Raw genomic sequence first — 15,134 nt, 5'->3', positions numbered from 1 at the left:
CGGTCCGCAAGTTCAACTAGTAAGGATTTGCTATAATTTTCTAACTATTTTCTAACTTTATATTTATATATACTTTAACCTTCTTTCATGTAAATATACAAGCTTGAAGTGATTTTGAGCTCAAATTGCTTACAAATGAAAAAAACCACAATAAAGAACCATAAATATATATAGTGAACAAAACGACATAAGATAATGGTAAAAAATGAGAGTATGAGATTGGTAACCTTTACAACTGAAGAATCGACGGAGGAATCGAAGAAATCGACGGAGGAATCGAAGAATGGATGGAGGAACAATGGAGGGAGGGAGGAAGCAAGAACACTACTACAGTGAGCTTCAAAATGTGCTGAGCTCGGGCTCGGGGCCGGGAGGAAGGAGGAGACGGCCGATTTATAAAGGGAGAACATTTAGTCCCGGTTGATGGATCCAACCGGGACTAAAGGTAACTTTCCAACCCCGGGCGCAGCCACGGCCCGGGAGTAGACCTTTACTCCCGGTTGGAGCCACCAACCGGGAGTAAAAGTATACCTTTAGTCTCGGTTGGTGGCTCCAACCGGGACTAAAGGTCCCTGCCACCTCTGTCTGGCGCAGTAGCCGTTGGGCAGGGACCTTTAGTCCCGGTTGGAGCCTCCAACCGGGACTAAAGGTATTTCTAGTCCCGGGGGCAAAAAATTCCGGGACTAGAGCCCATTTTGGTCGAGGATCAAAGGTCTGTTCTCTACTAGTGTCCCTGCACTTAGTGTGGTAAATTGGCAGGATTTTACAAGCCGCTGAAGATCTAAGGGTGGCAGGCTGCACCAAAACCTCACCACCTACTGCTACTGAACCATAGAACACAACCCTGGAATGTCACATGTTAATGGCTATGAATATTATTACCTGTTAATTGTAACTTCCTGTGTAACTTGTCCTCCCAAAGAAACCCCATTGTGTGCTTTTCAGCAAGAGAAAATATTTAAGAATAGTTGTTCTTTTAGAATGCATCAAAATTTGATGTTTTCCCAACCTCTTGCATGTGAGATGCTTGATAACATGCGATGCTTTCCCAGTGGGCCTGTTCTATATTTCTGTTTATCCAAATCTGATCTTTGACATTATTGTGCACTGAAGTTTCTTCATATTTTTTTTCTGCATACAGTTGTGCATGCACTGTTATCTTATAAACTGCACCCACGTGAATATTTGCATCTGTTAACAGTAGATCGAATAGGAATTTGAACTATCATTTTTCTATCTATTTTTATAATTTTTTTGCTCCCTATAAGGATTTTGTTAATATTTTCCTTATCTCAGGGATAACTTTTACACCCCCATACCTTTTTATGTACTGAAGAAAGAAAAAGGCATTAATCATTTTTCTTTGAGACATCTTTGAGTAGTACTCATAGAAGCAAGAAATGAGTCTGATCCTGAATCTCTTCTCTGATATGTCTTTCGGCATCCTTGTTTATGAAGAACGTGGCAAGGCATTCTCAGGGAAGAAATCTCTAGATTGGTTCTGAGGTATGTTAAATCACTTTGTTCTTTTGCTTCTTTTGTTGCTTGTGGAGTAGAGCACAAGAAGCAGATTACTTTTTTGCTTAAATAATTATTTGTTTCAATTATTTGGGAAAAGAAGTGTCTAACCTTGTGTTATTTCTGGTGCCAACTATTTTTTTGCAGTAGCAAAAGTCGGTTGGAGAAAATTTTGAGAAGATATCTGCAGTTTCACATTTTTTCAGCACCAAAACTCAGTTGAAGACATTCTTCGGAAGAGGTATGGCCATGATTTGATTCTCTACAATTAACTTTCTCCATATGTAGCTTCTTCTGCCACCAAACAAGCCTTAAGTTGACTTTGGCCATCACTATTCTGTTTGAAATTTCTTATACTGAAAATTGCAGCTTTGCCACCGAGATTAAAATAAAAAAGATAGTGGTTGACATATTAGTAAGTTAAAGCCAATGTGACTCCCACTGTGTAGAGACCAGGTTGTGATGATTCTTATTTAGGTAATTGTAATAATGCACACATATGCTATGCATGTATTGTGTAGAGATTGATTGAATATTGGACCTTTGTAAAATATTCATTTGGTCCTTTTTAAATAAAGTTCTATTATGTCCTGTTTTAAATGCTCACTAATAGAATGTGAAGAGGAAAGCAACATGTCGCTTCAATATAGCAAGATAAATTTTGTCCATGCACATCTCTAATCCCCTTATGTTGTATGCTAACCTACTTTGTTTAATCTGGAAAGGTTCTTCTCTATTCTGTTTGGTTCCAAGTGCTTCTTGTATCTTGCATTCATTTATACTCTGAAGAAATGGCATGTGTTGCTTGCAATGTTTTATGTAGGCAAAATTAACTAGCCACCGATCCAAAAAAATTTGTCTGCACCTTTGCTAAAAACAGATGTTTCAACTAGAGTGAGCCTCTAATGCAAATCAATATCATTGCTGATAAATAGGGTCTATTTCTGCTTAGGCTATCAATAGATAATGGACTGCAGTTCCCATCCTTCTGCTTTGTTTTGCTGTGTTCTTTTTTGAAACTACTACACCCTAATTTTAGAGCATGAGCAACTGGTTGATTTCTTTTTGCCATTTTGGTTTTTGTTGATACAAGACTACTCTTATCTTGTATATATTTTTTGGTTAAAATTTGAACGGTATGCATGCTTTTGAAACCAAGTTTGTGTTTTAAATTAATTAAGACACTGAAAAAAAATCTATTGGTAGTTAAATTGCTTCTGTTATGGTTGTCAATCTACAATTGTTCAGATTGCACTTTGTATGCTATAACACTGCGACCACAGTAGGTGCCTCTCTATTTGTTATTAGATCACGTCCTCAATATCACATTTGAAGTTGCTGCCCCTCGCTATTGCTCTTATTGCCGCCAGGACAAGCCTACCAGGCCACCAACCCACTAGCGCCCTACCTCGCCCTAGCGCTACCTTGTGCTTCTCTTAGGTGATGATGTATCTCTTCTCTGTTCTCCACTTATCTCTATTATTTAAACCTATAATGCTCTATTGTCTATTGCTCAGTCTGAACCTATGACAGTTACTCATTGTTGTCACCCAAAGAGCAAGGCCTGGAAGTAAACATTTGTGAAGCTGCTGCTAAAGATTGATCAAGTACAACTACTAGCATTCCTAAAATGCTTGTGCAAACTGCAGCACTTAAGCTGCATCCTGCATACGACACCGAAGCGTGTTGCCTACGGCGTGATGAGAATGGTGAGGAAGAAGGATACCATGGTGTACATGAAATTATTTTTTATAAGGGCATAGCTTGAGAAAATTGTACGCAGTTGTAGCTACGCATGGATCAAACAATATAGGGTCTCATGGATCAAATAATTTGAAGGGAGGTTGTAATGAACTTGACTATCATGACCACGTCCTTTAATTTGAACTCCGTGCTTGTATTATGGTGTTTAGTGTCCTTTCTTCAAGCAAGCTTGCTTTGATACTTTCATGTAAAATTGGTGCTTATACATCTAAAATGTGGCTCAAAACAACATGTTGCTAAGATCGAGTATATATTATAGTGTTTCATGAGAATATGTAATTTTCTGGGCAACACCTACAATATGCACATTGCAGTATTGAACATCGTTGACAGTTCAGTTTTGGTGGTGCGATCCGTGTGTTTTTAATATAAAAGTTTAGTTATCCTGTAGCAACGAAAGTTTAATTATCTTGTAGCAACGCACAAACACGCTACCTATTAGTTATTAGGAATAAAAAGTTAGAAACAAAGTACAGTGCCAAGCTTCGTCTCTTCTAGTACAATTATGGTATATATTCGTTGAGATTCTTTTGGGTGTAGTCACTAAATCATTCCCTGTTATTTCATTGGATGACGACAATATTTTATATCTAGCTAATACAGCAGTGGATCACATAACGGTCCAGCGCGTCAAGGGACAAGTGGAAGATACTCGATGGAGTAAATCAGATCAAACGATTTTTTTTATAAAAAATACAAATTTTTTTGCAAGTGCCTCTTCAACGAAATTCTTCACCAAAAATACATGCATAATCTTGACTTAAGATAATCGCACTATGCTCCATAATTTGTACTCTCTCCGTTCTAAATTATAAGTCGTTCAGACTTCTTTAGGTACGTAGTTTTTGCTATGCACGTAGATATACATTGTATCTACAAAAGATAGAACGACTTACAATTTGAAATTGAGAGAGTACTACTCACTCCTCATCATTTTTAAAGGTAGAGTCAAACTTTCTCAATCCCTAAAAGAATACATATCTTGTTTTTTGAAGACTCTGTTTTAAAGTTTAATTGGATTTATAGAAAACAATATCAATATTTATATCTCAAAAAAATTATTTATAAAAATATATTTATTAATAATGTAATGGTACTTATTACATAGCATAAATATCAGTATTTTTATTTTATTTTATCAAATTTTAAGGAAAAAACTTTGACTTGGTGAAAAAAATGTGAAATCCGACGGAGGGGGTACGTCTCCTATTCTAATGCATCGCAAACTCGGATCAGCCTAGTGCCCGGACATCCGGAGCAGACACCTTTGCGCATGCTACTGCCCCAGTCCGCTTGTCCGCGCCTGCTACTGCATCGTATCGCTGCTGCACGTGCATGTTCATCCCCCGTCTGCCTCGCCCCACCCTGCATGCGCACCCTGGCTATGCCCGCCACTCCTTCCCCTGACCCCCTACTCTCTCGACGTGGGCGAGCCCCGGGAGTCCTAATGAGGACGAGCATGCCCTGTCCGCAGGACCCTAGGTGCGTCGTGCGCCCCATCTGCTGGCCTCCGGCTAGGCTGCGCCCTCCACTCCTTCACCCTGACCCCTCCTCTCTTGGCGTGGGTGGGACCCGAGAGCTCGGATGAGGACGAGCACGTCCCATCCGCAGGACCCAGGCGCGTTGTGTGCCCCATCTGTCGTCCCATGGCTCGCCTCGCCCCTTCCCCAGCGCTTGGGCTATGCCCCCAAGACTCTCTGAACATATCTCTAAAATATGAAATATTTGCAACATGAAACACTTGAATGCAATATAAGTCTGAACCAGATGAAACATTTAGAACATACACTTGCAACATATATAACATACAGATAAAAGACTTGCACCTTGAAAATACTTATTGCAACGTAAGAATAAAATGCCTGAAATATTTGGAACATACTCTTGCGACATATGTATGAAACATATGTAATATGCAGATCTAAACGCTTGCAACATACGTCTGTAGCAGAAGAAACAGTTTGAACAAACACTTACAATATTCCTCTGAAACACTTGCAGCATATGCAAAATCCTGATTTATTTTTGCAACATCCATACACAACACTTGCAACATACCTCTAAAACATCTAAAACATACGCTTGCAACATGCGCTTTCAGCGCAACATCTCCTTGTTGCATGGGAATGGAGGCTCATCGGCGCGTGAAGTTCATTGGTGTAGAGCTCGCCGGTGGTGCGGAGCTCGCTGCTCCGGTGGAGAAGGCCATGATAGGTCATGTGGAGAAGGTTGCGGGCAGTCCATGCACTGGAGAAGCCCGCGGCAGGCGAGAGACGCGATGGAGAGGGAGGAAGACAGGCTGCTGTGCTCTGGTGCAGAGGAGATGCTGGCCAGCAGAGAGGAGGGCGATGGATAGGGAGGCGCGGTGGAGAACGTTGTTGCTAAGGCGCCACAGCGAAGCACAGTCGTGGAAAGCTGTCACGACGCTGTGGTGAGGTGAGTAATTTTTAGAACGGTTGGAGACGAGTGGATGAACATATAAGATACAGTTGTTGTGCTACATCGCGGCCCACCATCGTTAGCGTCGGGCGGACGGACGCCCTATACCCAACGTTACCGCTAAAACAAAGGTCCACACAAGAAGTAAAAAAAAAAGTCCACACAAACCGGCCATGACCCACCGAGCTCCTCACGAGGGATGAAAACAAAGGCCTTGTTCGCTTCTCTTATAATTCGTATTTTTTTGTTTTTTTAGCTGAAACAATGTTTTTCCCTTACAACAAATCAGCGGGAACATGGTTTCGACTTGTTTTTCCAGCGAAGCGAACGAGGCCAAAAATGATAACTTCCGATTTTTGGAAATCGTTTCGTGTTTTCGGGTTTTCAAGCCTAAACGGAAATGGTGATATAGTAAAAATGAAAACGATAAAAATATTCGGAAACGAAAGCGAAAACAATTTTGCACTTTTCCGACCGTTTTCGAAGATTGCCGTATTTAGCCGGTAATTTACCGTCGATAGTTACCGATTCAAATGCCTTAAATCCTAAATTATTTATAGACTATATAATGCATACACTTTAGGTTCAGTTGGCCTACATTTAAGCATTCCATCTGCACACGCAAGCACATAAAACAAATATTTTTTTGAGGAACTATACGACAAATATTTCATCCGTGTATGAATAAGAAGGCAATAAGTCAATCACGTACTGCACCCTAACTCTGAGGTTTAGCTTGTTTGAGACTTAAGATGGTGTGGACTGTGGTTTTAGCTTTTGTGGCTTTATTTATAATTATTGTCATGTGAGATAGGTCGAGTTTTATGGTTCTTCTCATATGCTATAGTTTGGCGTGTCTATCGTTTTTGAGGATATCGTTCTCATGGATTCCAATCATTATCGATGTATTTCCCGATCAATTATCGTTTTCAAAATTACTGGAATATCCGTGCCGTATTTATTTCCGACACTATCGTATCGATTTTGTTTTCGAAAAAAAATAAAAATAAAAGTGATTCGGTCCCGATCGTTTTCATCCCTACCCCTCAGTTCCGTTCCAATTTCCACCTGTGAACCCAAGGCGTCCGACGGGCGACGGCTCCCAACCACCGCTCACGTGCCACCGCGTCACTCCTCTGACTCTTCTGACCATCCCCCTCTTCCTCCGCGAGTCACCCCACTCCGCCCGCCCCGAGCCACTCCGGTCCGCGGTGGCTGTCCGTCGCTTTGTTGGCGGTCGCTGTTCCCAACCAAATCCTCCTACCCCTCGTCAGCCCCTTTGACCACCACCACCTCCACCCTCTCCCACCCGCGCCGCCTCGAAGGAACCGCGGCTGATCCTGCTCCAAGCCTCCAACCCTAGCCCCCCGCTCCCCACCTTCCTCCGCCAGGGCCCATCCGCGCATCCATGGCGGAGATCGAGGTGGTGTCCGAAGGCGGCAGGCGGGACGAGGACGAGGAGCGGCGGCGGCAGGAAGGTGCGGGGGAGCCGCCGGCGGACCCCGTGGTGGACGTGTACTCGGCGGCGGCGTACGGGGACCTGGAGCGGCTCCGCGGCTTCGTCGAGCAGGGGGGAGCCGCCGCCGCCGCCGCGCTCAGGGAGCCCGACGGCAACGGCTACCACGCGCTCCAGTGGGCCGCGCTCAACAACTACCCCCACGTCGCGCTCTACATCATCGAGGTCGGGCTCGGACTCGGCTTCCCCTCCGTCCTTACCCCTATCCTGCTTCCTCGCCGGCTTCGAATCTGCGCTTATCCATTCCTGCGACTGGTGCTCACCTCACCTTATAGCTTCTCTGATGATGGGATTGTTCGGTTTGCTGCAGCACGGGGGCGACGTCAATGCGACGGACCACGCGAGGCAGACGGCGCTGCACTGGGCGGCGGTGCGTGGGTCCACTTCCGTGGCAGACGTGCTGATGGAGCATGGCGCCAGGGTCGAGGCCGCCGACGTCAATGGCTACCGGGTAATGTGGCACCCTTGTCTTTCTGGATGTACAATTCGAATTTATATATATTTTGTTGCCCCTATGTTTGTGATTGGTTTAGTACCTGATTGGTGAGGGTACCATGAAACCAACTGCCTTCTGGGAGAGTCTGCGGGGGTGGTTTTAGAGGTTTACGAAGTTTGTTTGATCAGTAAAAAATGTAGGGTCTGCCTCAATTCTCTTCTGGTTTGCCAAATCAGCTGTATGGTTAGTGTGTTTCAGGCTTTCAGCATTGATGACAATAGGAAATCTATCTAGTAGAAGAATACAGAACTTACTCTGTTAGTCTTAACTTCCAAATACAGAACTTACTCTATTGGTCCAACTTTCAAACTAAGCATTATCTCAGTGAAGTACTCCCAGCATTCCAATTGTATGTCGTTTTGGCTTTTCTGGATACAAAGATTTTAGTCCTGGAAACAGCCTCTTGCAGAAATGCAGGGAAAGGCTGTGTACAAAAGACCCAAGTGGTCGGACCCTTCCCCTGACCCTGCGCAAGCAGGAGCTACGTGCACTGGGGCTGCCCTTTTTTTTATAGATTTTACTATGTATCTAGACAATATCTAAGTGCATAACAAAAGCTATGTATCTAGAAAAAACAAAACGACTTGCAATTTGGTACAGAGGGAGTAGCAGCCATTGTGCTAGTGCCATTTTGTTTAGAATAAATCATTTGCAACAGTTGCAATTGCAGATTAATTCTGCTGTTTGCTGATAGGCAAGACAATGGACTGAATAGCAAAATAATAAATGTATCTTACATATTTACAGCACACCATTTGGAAATTTGCTTTTAGGCTGGATAGCTTATCTTTGGAGCAGCCTTTCATCTTTCCTTTATTGCTGATGCTGATGAAAAAGATTATATGTTCAGTTCCTGATGACAGTTAAGTCATTTATATGGTTCAAGCGGAATCTTCTGTCTGACTGTTCCCTGCTTTGATTATTATGTCAGGCAGTCCATGTTGCATCTCAGTATGGCCAAACATCATTCTTGCATCACATTATCTCAAAGTACGGTGCAGATTTTGATGCTTTGGACAATGATGGGAGGAGCGCGCTGCACTGGTACATGATTATTGACAAGACTCTACTTTCAGAATGCATGCTTTCCCTTGTTTAGGTATCAATGTCCCCTAAAAAATGCAGGATACAGTTTAATATGGTTTTGTATATTCTGTTCAAATTGTGTCTCAATCACGGTAAATGATTCATTCAGAATTTGTCTTTGCACTGCTGTGCATGTATATGATATGGTGCTGTGCACTCAATTGTATGATTGAAGGACTGTAACCAAAGTCCTGAAGAGTCAGTTAATTTACTGTCTACCTGACTTCTCTGTCGAGACTTCCATTCATTGGATACTTTTATCTACATTTCCATGTTTGGCGTAATGTAACCTTATATATTCTATAACATCACAGGGCTGCCTACAAAGGAAATGCAGATACAATCAGATTACTGCTATTTATGGATGCTAATCAAGTAAGGCAAGACAAAAATGGTACCTGCCTCTTTTCTGTGGTATTTAATTACATCTTTTGGCTACTTCATATGTTTCTTCTTTTCCACAATTTTTCTTATTCTATGAACAAAAACAACGGCATATTTGGCAAGGTTCAGTGCTTGTCAGAATATTTTTAAAAACATCTACTTTTTCAATTGTCTGTAGTATGCTCCCAACCCTATGGAAAAAATTAGGATGAATAATTAATTTCCCTTAAAATTATGGATGACTGCGAATGTGGCCCTGTTATTTTATTTCTCTTGGGCAGCTAGGTGGGTATATACTATATAGTATTTAAGCTCTTTTTGTGATGCCGTGCAGGTTGTACCGCTTTACACTGGGCTGCTATAAGAGGGAATTTGGAGGTTTGCACAGTTCTTGTACATACTGGTACGAAGGAAGAACTCACACTTAAGGATAGTGGTGGCTTAACTCCTGTGCAACTTGCAGCAGAAAAAGGTCATCGGCATCTTTCCAATATCCTTGTATGTTTCCGCTGGCATTCTATTTTCCTATTAATAATTAACCTCTTTCTCCTCCTGAGAAATTATGCTGCATGCCACCATTCAATCTGCTCATACACCAGTGCATCTAGGTTCGTGGTGTTGTAAATGATTGCAATGGCATGTATTCAATGATGTATGCTTTCCCCTGTTCTATCCATTTATTTCCTCCCCTGTTTTGAAGTTTGTTCTCCAAATATTTGTTTGGTGTGTGTTTTAGGTACTGACCTTTTTAACTCCACTAACAAAATAATTTCTCTGCTTGTAGTCTAATGCTACAAAAGTAAGCTTTGAAGACAAGTTCTTCCCTGGGAAATCGAGGAAAATTGGATACGCCCCTTTCTTGTTTGCTTATCTTGTCGTCTGCCTCATCCTTTTCCTAAACTCGATTGTATTTGGTGAGCATTGCTTCAGAGTTTTTGTTGTTTATATCAGAATTAGGGATCTTTGTTTTTCATCAGACCTGATCATAAAATCTCTGCAGCACCTAATTTTTCTAGGATCACTGCTACTGCTGGTCTTTGGTCTTGGGCTGCTGTATCATTTTTCTTTGCATCTCAAGTAATGTTCTACAGAGTTAGCAGGTAGCTTATGTTTCATATTTGTTTATCGTCTGGTCGTACCATTTATGTGCACCTTTGGCTATTTCCTGATTAGCTATGTTTTTTTAGTCTTTGTACATTAAGTAGCTATAATAATACCTTGATGTATGTAGCCATTAAAAAGATGACTGACTGTTGGGTAAAATGAATTTGTGATGAGAGTATGAGACTCATGGGAAGAGATTCGATCATGCATTTGATGCATTCTTGCTAGTGTGGAAATCTCCATTTTAAAGTTTTAATCTCAACATATGAACTTATACTTTTATAAGATCAGCAGATTATTTTGTTCTCATATTGTCCCTGTTCCATGCTTAACGTTTGTGTTCTTTTGCTGTTGACAGAAAAAATCCTGGCTACATCAAGGCAAATTCCAAGCGATCTGATCCGAAGGTAAAAAAAATGTTCTACCACTGTTATTCAAAGACAATGTTTCTACAAATGTGCTTGAAGGAACTGCCTTGGATCAATATTTATAGAATCTTGCTATGTGTCATTTCAAGGAACAGATAAAACATGTTCCTTCAGTTTGTAGTTGATACCATATTATCATACTACAGTACATGGAAGCTAGGAGTTTATGGGCCTATTTTCACCTATCTTTTGGCATTGCGACCAACTGAAGTTCTGTAGTCAACATTTTGAAGACTGACTAAACATCATTTGGTCTGCCAAACCATAGAAAGTTGTTTGCACAGTTTTTTTTTGTCAGTAGGTAAATATGACAATTAGCGCTTTATTTACAGGAGCCACTTATGGAAATTGATCTTACCAACTCCTCTACTTGGACAGGCAATTGGTCTCAGCTATGCCCTACTTGCAAGGTACTAGAGAAAAACTCTTCATTACTATTCTCACTTCTGTGATCCCCCCCCCCCCCCCCCCCCCCCCCCCCCCCCCCCCCCCCTTGTGTTTCGTATTATTTTAGTATATCTCTTGTGGAGATGGCACTTTGTGTCGGAAGCAAAAGATGAAACCATATGTATGTGTGGTCTTGTTTTGGCTATAAACCCCAACTATGTTTATTTTTACTGAATGGGTAACCTTACTTACCAGATAATTCGACCTATGCGCTCCAAACATTGTCCAACTTGTAAGCATTGTGTTGAGCAGTTTGACCATCACTGCCCATGGATATCAAACTGTGTTGGAAAGGTATAAACATTAATTTGCACATCTCGAATTTTCTATTGTTGTGACTTTAACTGCCTGTTCTGCTGTTCCAATTGTTTTAGGAAACATGTTCTGGCTAGGCACTAATATTGGATAGTAATTTTGTTCTTTGGATCGCTAATGGGAATACACAGTTGCTTGATGCTTAGTATTCATGTAATAATGTGTGCACTTGGATTTTTTTCATTATGAAATCTGACTGTAATAAGTTTCAGACTGTCAACTTGAACCTCATTGTGATGTCATACATACACGTTCGTATTCAATTGTATTCTGCATGCAGCTCTTTGAGACTTTGACAGATTTTCCATATTGCGTTGTTTATGACTATAGGATTAAGATCATAGGAAAGTATGTCGTTCAAAATTAACGGTATCAATTTTGTACTGTAAGAATAAAACTTCAATGTTTTGTTTATTACGTGTGCGCCTTATAAACTGGGACAGAGGGAATTACTAAATATATATTTTTTTTCTTGCAGCGAAATAAGTGGGACTTTTTCGTGTTTCTTTGGATGGGGATAGCTACATCCTTCCTGGGTGCTGCTGTTGGATTCCACAGTAAGGACGTCTTTAAACAGTACTTTTTTCTTTGCTTCAAGATGTACTAACAAGTCAAGGACATTTAATGCCTCAGGACTTTGGACAGAGCCCGTTATACTCTCATCTTCAGAATCGTGGATGCATTTCATGGTGACAAAGCATCCTGGTGCTGTATTGTTCATGTTTCTGGATGTCTTTTTGTTAACTGGAGCTCTGATTCTGACTGGAGCACAAGCAGTACAGGTAAATTTTCTCCTGTTTGTTAGTATTTGCATTTTTTGGAGCAAACACTCTGGGGTTATCAGAGCAGCATTATATTTGTCTCTATGCTGTATGATCAAATTGTGGTCTCATGCTCTGTGCTACTTTGGACATTGGGAATAGCAAAAGAGCATACAGTTTCTATTTTGTGCCTCATAAGATTTGTAGCTAGGCTGTTTAGAGAGTATGTTTCTATCATTGTGAAACCGAACAGCACAATTTCGTTGAACTCAGTTTGCTAGAAGTAGCAAAATGGAAGTTCGGCCACATACCCGCACGGCATATTCGCTTCAATGGGTTCATTTTCATAACGTGTTTGCTTCACCCATTCATTGCAGATAGCACGGAACATGACAACTAATGAGGTAGCGAATCGATCTCGCTACACATATCTTCGAGGGCCTGATGGGCGTTTCAGAAATCCTTACAGTCGAGGTTGCCAGAGGAACTGCACTGATTTTCTTATCAATGGATACAGCAATGATGAGGAGGTCGCATGGCCAACGCTTCAACAAACAGTACAGGGAAGATAGAGGTACCGATCGAGGAAACAAAAGTTTAGTGACAGATTATATGCCCAAGACCCCTTAAAAGCATCTGCTTTCATCTTAGTGCTGGGAATATTTCAGTTTGTTCAGACAATGGTTTGACAATGGTGCGAAGAGCGACTTACTTGGGGTCACATTCTGAGTGGCTGGCACCTCTTCGTACATGTCTTTAGACGGTGCTGTGGATCATGGAATTGTTTGATTATTTATGTTGTCGATATGAGATCTGATAGAGTGATAGATGTGAATGCAGGTTTTATGATTTCTGTAGTAAATTGGATTCACAATCTTACTCCATTCACGAAATATACAGGGGGGCAACAGGGCATGTGTAAGCATGCACCATATTGTGGATTTTGTCTTGTATTATATTGGCCCAATAGCTGACTTCTGCTGTAGTTGCACACTGGTTTACCAATGACGTTTAACAATACGGCGAAGGATGTCCTGGCAGCAGGAGACATGAAACTGCAAAAATCAAATGACACATCTTACTGCTTTTGATGTGAGATAAAGCCAGATTACCTCAGTACTTATATAGCATCACAAAATAACATGCTTCCTTTTATAGCATCCGAAGATTAAAATTTTCTAATATAGCATTGAGTTTGTTTTTTGTTCCCTATTTAGCACTACCGCCAGATCTCCTAGGGTATACCATTTTGTGCTTGTCAGATAATCGAAGGATAGACCAAAATACCCTTACGAACAGGTCACGGTCCTAAGCTGTCGGTTCTCTCTCTTCTCTCGAACCCTATTGTGACTCCCACCGCACCAAAGCGATGGCCGGCGGCGGTGGCTTGCCTCTTAGCGAGGAGCCCTTTCCTGTGGATCCGGGGGGCATGGATTCGGGCGGGGGTGACTTGAGTGGCGCCGGCTGCGGCGACGGCGCGTGCGGCGGGGCCGGCCCGAGCAGTGATGGCCCAAGCAGGAGCGCCTGTGGCGGCAGCCCATGCGCAGCCTGTCGCAGCCTCGACGGAGGCACGTGCGCATCCCCGCACTGCCCCGGCGGCGGCACGTGCGTAGTCCCGCACAGCCCCAGCGGAGGCGCGTGTGCAACCTTGCACGGCCCAAGCACACGAGCAGAGGTGCCACCCGGCGGCGTTCGAAGGTGTGGCATGGCCACATTGTTGGACAGGTGAGTTCCCATCATCTGCTCATTGTGTTCTTGCTGTTGATGCCCTTTCAACTGTTGGTATAATTACTCATAGTTTAAGATGTTTTATTTGGTTCACAGGTTTCATCCATCTCTTGATCCAAATTCAACTTATATCCTACAAATGAAACACCTTGGTAACCCTAAGAAAGCTAGGAAAGATGTCAGATGCTTTTGTTTTGAGAAAGTTGTTGATTCTGATCTCACTAAATTTCAAGATTTAGTTGAATCAATCGTAGATCAGTACCCTCCTGGATATATGAAAATTGCACACCATGACCATGATTCAAAAACCTTCCCAGAAGTTAAAACTAACCAAGATTTGATGTTAATGTTTGAAAAACACAAGAAAACAAAGGTTGTGGACATGTTCATAGCATATTCTCATCCATCTGAACCATATGAGCCTCTCACTCATTGGCATTACGAGGACCAAGGGCAGCCCATGCAGAATCCTTCTGCTGAACCAGAGGACACATATTTAGATAATCCATCGCCCGAGAATGAACATGTAGGGTCGATGAGGAGGCTATGTACTTGGCAAGCAATGAACCTATACATGCTCTAAATGTGATCCTTTATTCTGGGCGCCAAAGAATGGAAAATGATTCTGGTCCTGATGAGGAGGGTACGGAGGATGAGGAGGATCTTGACTCACAGTCTGAATTTGAAACTGAGGTTGCTGATGAGCTGGTGGACACAGACTATGAGGAAGATCATGTCCCAGATATAGAACATGACAAAGAAGACCCTCCAATGATCACCTTTGGGCAGTAGCTTATTTATGGAAGCAATATATATTTGAGAAGCATTGGTTTGCTATGAAGAAAGCAAACCCAGCATCAACTGCATATCTTAGGAATTGGCATAAGAAGTTGTGGACTAGGAGTCAATTTTCAACCAAGTCCAAGGTGGATTATGTAACTAACAACTTGGCAGAGTCTTTTAACAATTGGATTAAGCAATATAAGTCCATGAACTTAGATGACTTTATGGATAAGATTAGACAATTGATTATGATCAAGTGGAACCAAAGGAGGAAAGTGTCAAAGAAGTTAGAAGGTTTGATTCTACCCCACATAATCAAAAGGTTGAATGAAAGGAGTAGAGAACTAGAGCTGGAAGTGCTTGAA

At 42.0% G+C, this 15,134-nt stretch overlaps 1 protein-coding gene across 1 annotated transcript; it reads left to right on the top strand.

Moving 5' to 3' along the window:
* Positions 1–6,891: 6,891 nt before the first annotated feature.
* On the top strand, positions 6,892–13,234 carry LOC136490083 (probable protein S-acyltransferase 23). The gene is made up of 13 exons (XM_066486572.1): positions 6,892–7,402; positions 7,548–7,688; positions 8,665–8,777; positions 9,134–9,213; positions 9,538–9,701; positions 9,988–10,117; positions 10,204–10,303; positions 10,666–10,714; positions 11,068–11,145; positions 11,378–11,476; positions 11,976–12,054; positions 12,131–12,279; positions 12,636–13,234. The coding sequence occupies exons 1-13, from the start codon at positions 7,130–7,132 to the stop codon at positions 12,828–12,830; spliced, it is 1,650 nt and encodes a 549-aa protein (XP_066342669.1). The 5' UTR covers positions 6,892–7,129; the 3' UTR covers positions 12,831–13,234.
* The last annotated feature ends 1,900 nt before the right edge of the window (positions 13,235–15,134 follow it).

Source organism: Miscanthus floridulus, chromosome 10 (genome assembly GCF_019320115.1).
Source record: "Miscanthus floridulus cultivar M001 chromosome 10, ASM1932011v1, whole genome shotgun sequence".
Taxonomy (NCBI): domain Eukaryota; kingdom Viridiplantae; phylum Streptophyta; class Magnoliopsida; order Poales; family Poaceae; genus Miscanthus; species Miscanthus floridulus.
This window is presented reverse-complemented; position numbering and strand designations above follow the sequence as displayed.

Excerpts from the sequence above, each read along its gene's own strand:
- LOC136490083 (XM_066486572.1), top strand. The coding sequence starts at position 7,130 with ATGGCGGAGATCGAGGTGGTGTCCGAAGGCGGCAGGCGGGACGAGGAC. Across the intron at positions 7,689-8,664 it reads CCGACGTCAATGGCTACCGG|GCAGTCCATGTTGCATCTCA; the intron begins GTAATGTGGCAC and ends TTATTATGTCAG. Across the intron at positions 11,146-11,377 it reads AGCTATGCCCTACTTGCAAG|ATAATTCGACCTATGCGCTC; the intron begins GTACTAGAGAAA and ends CTTACTTACCAG.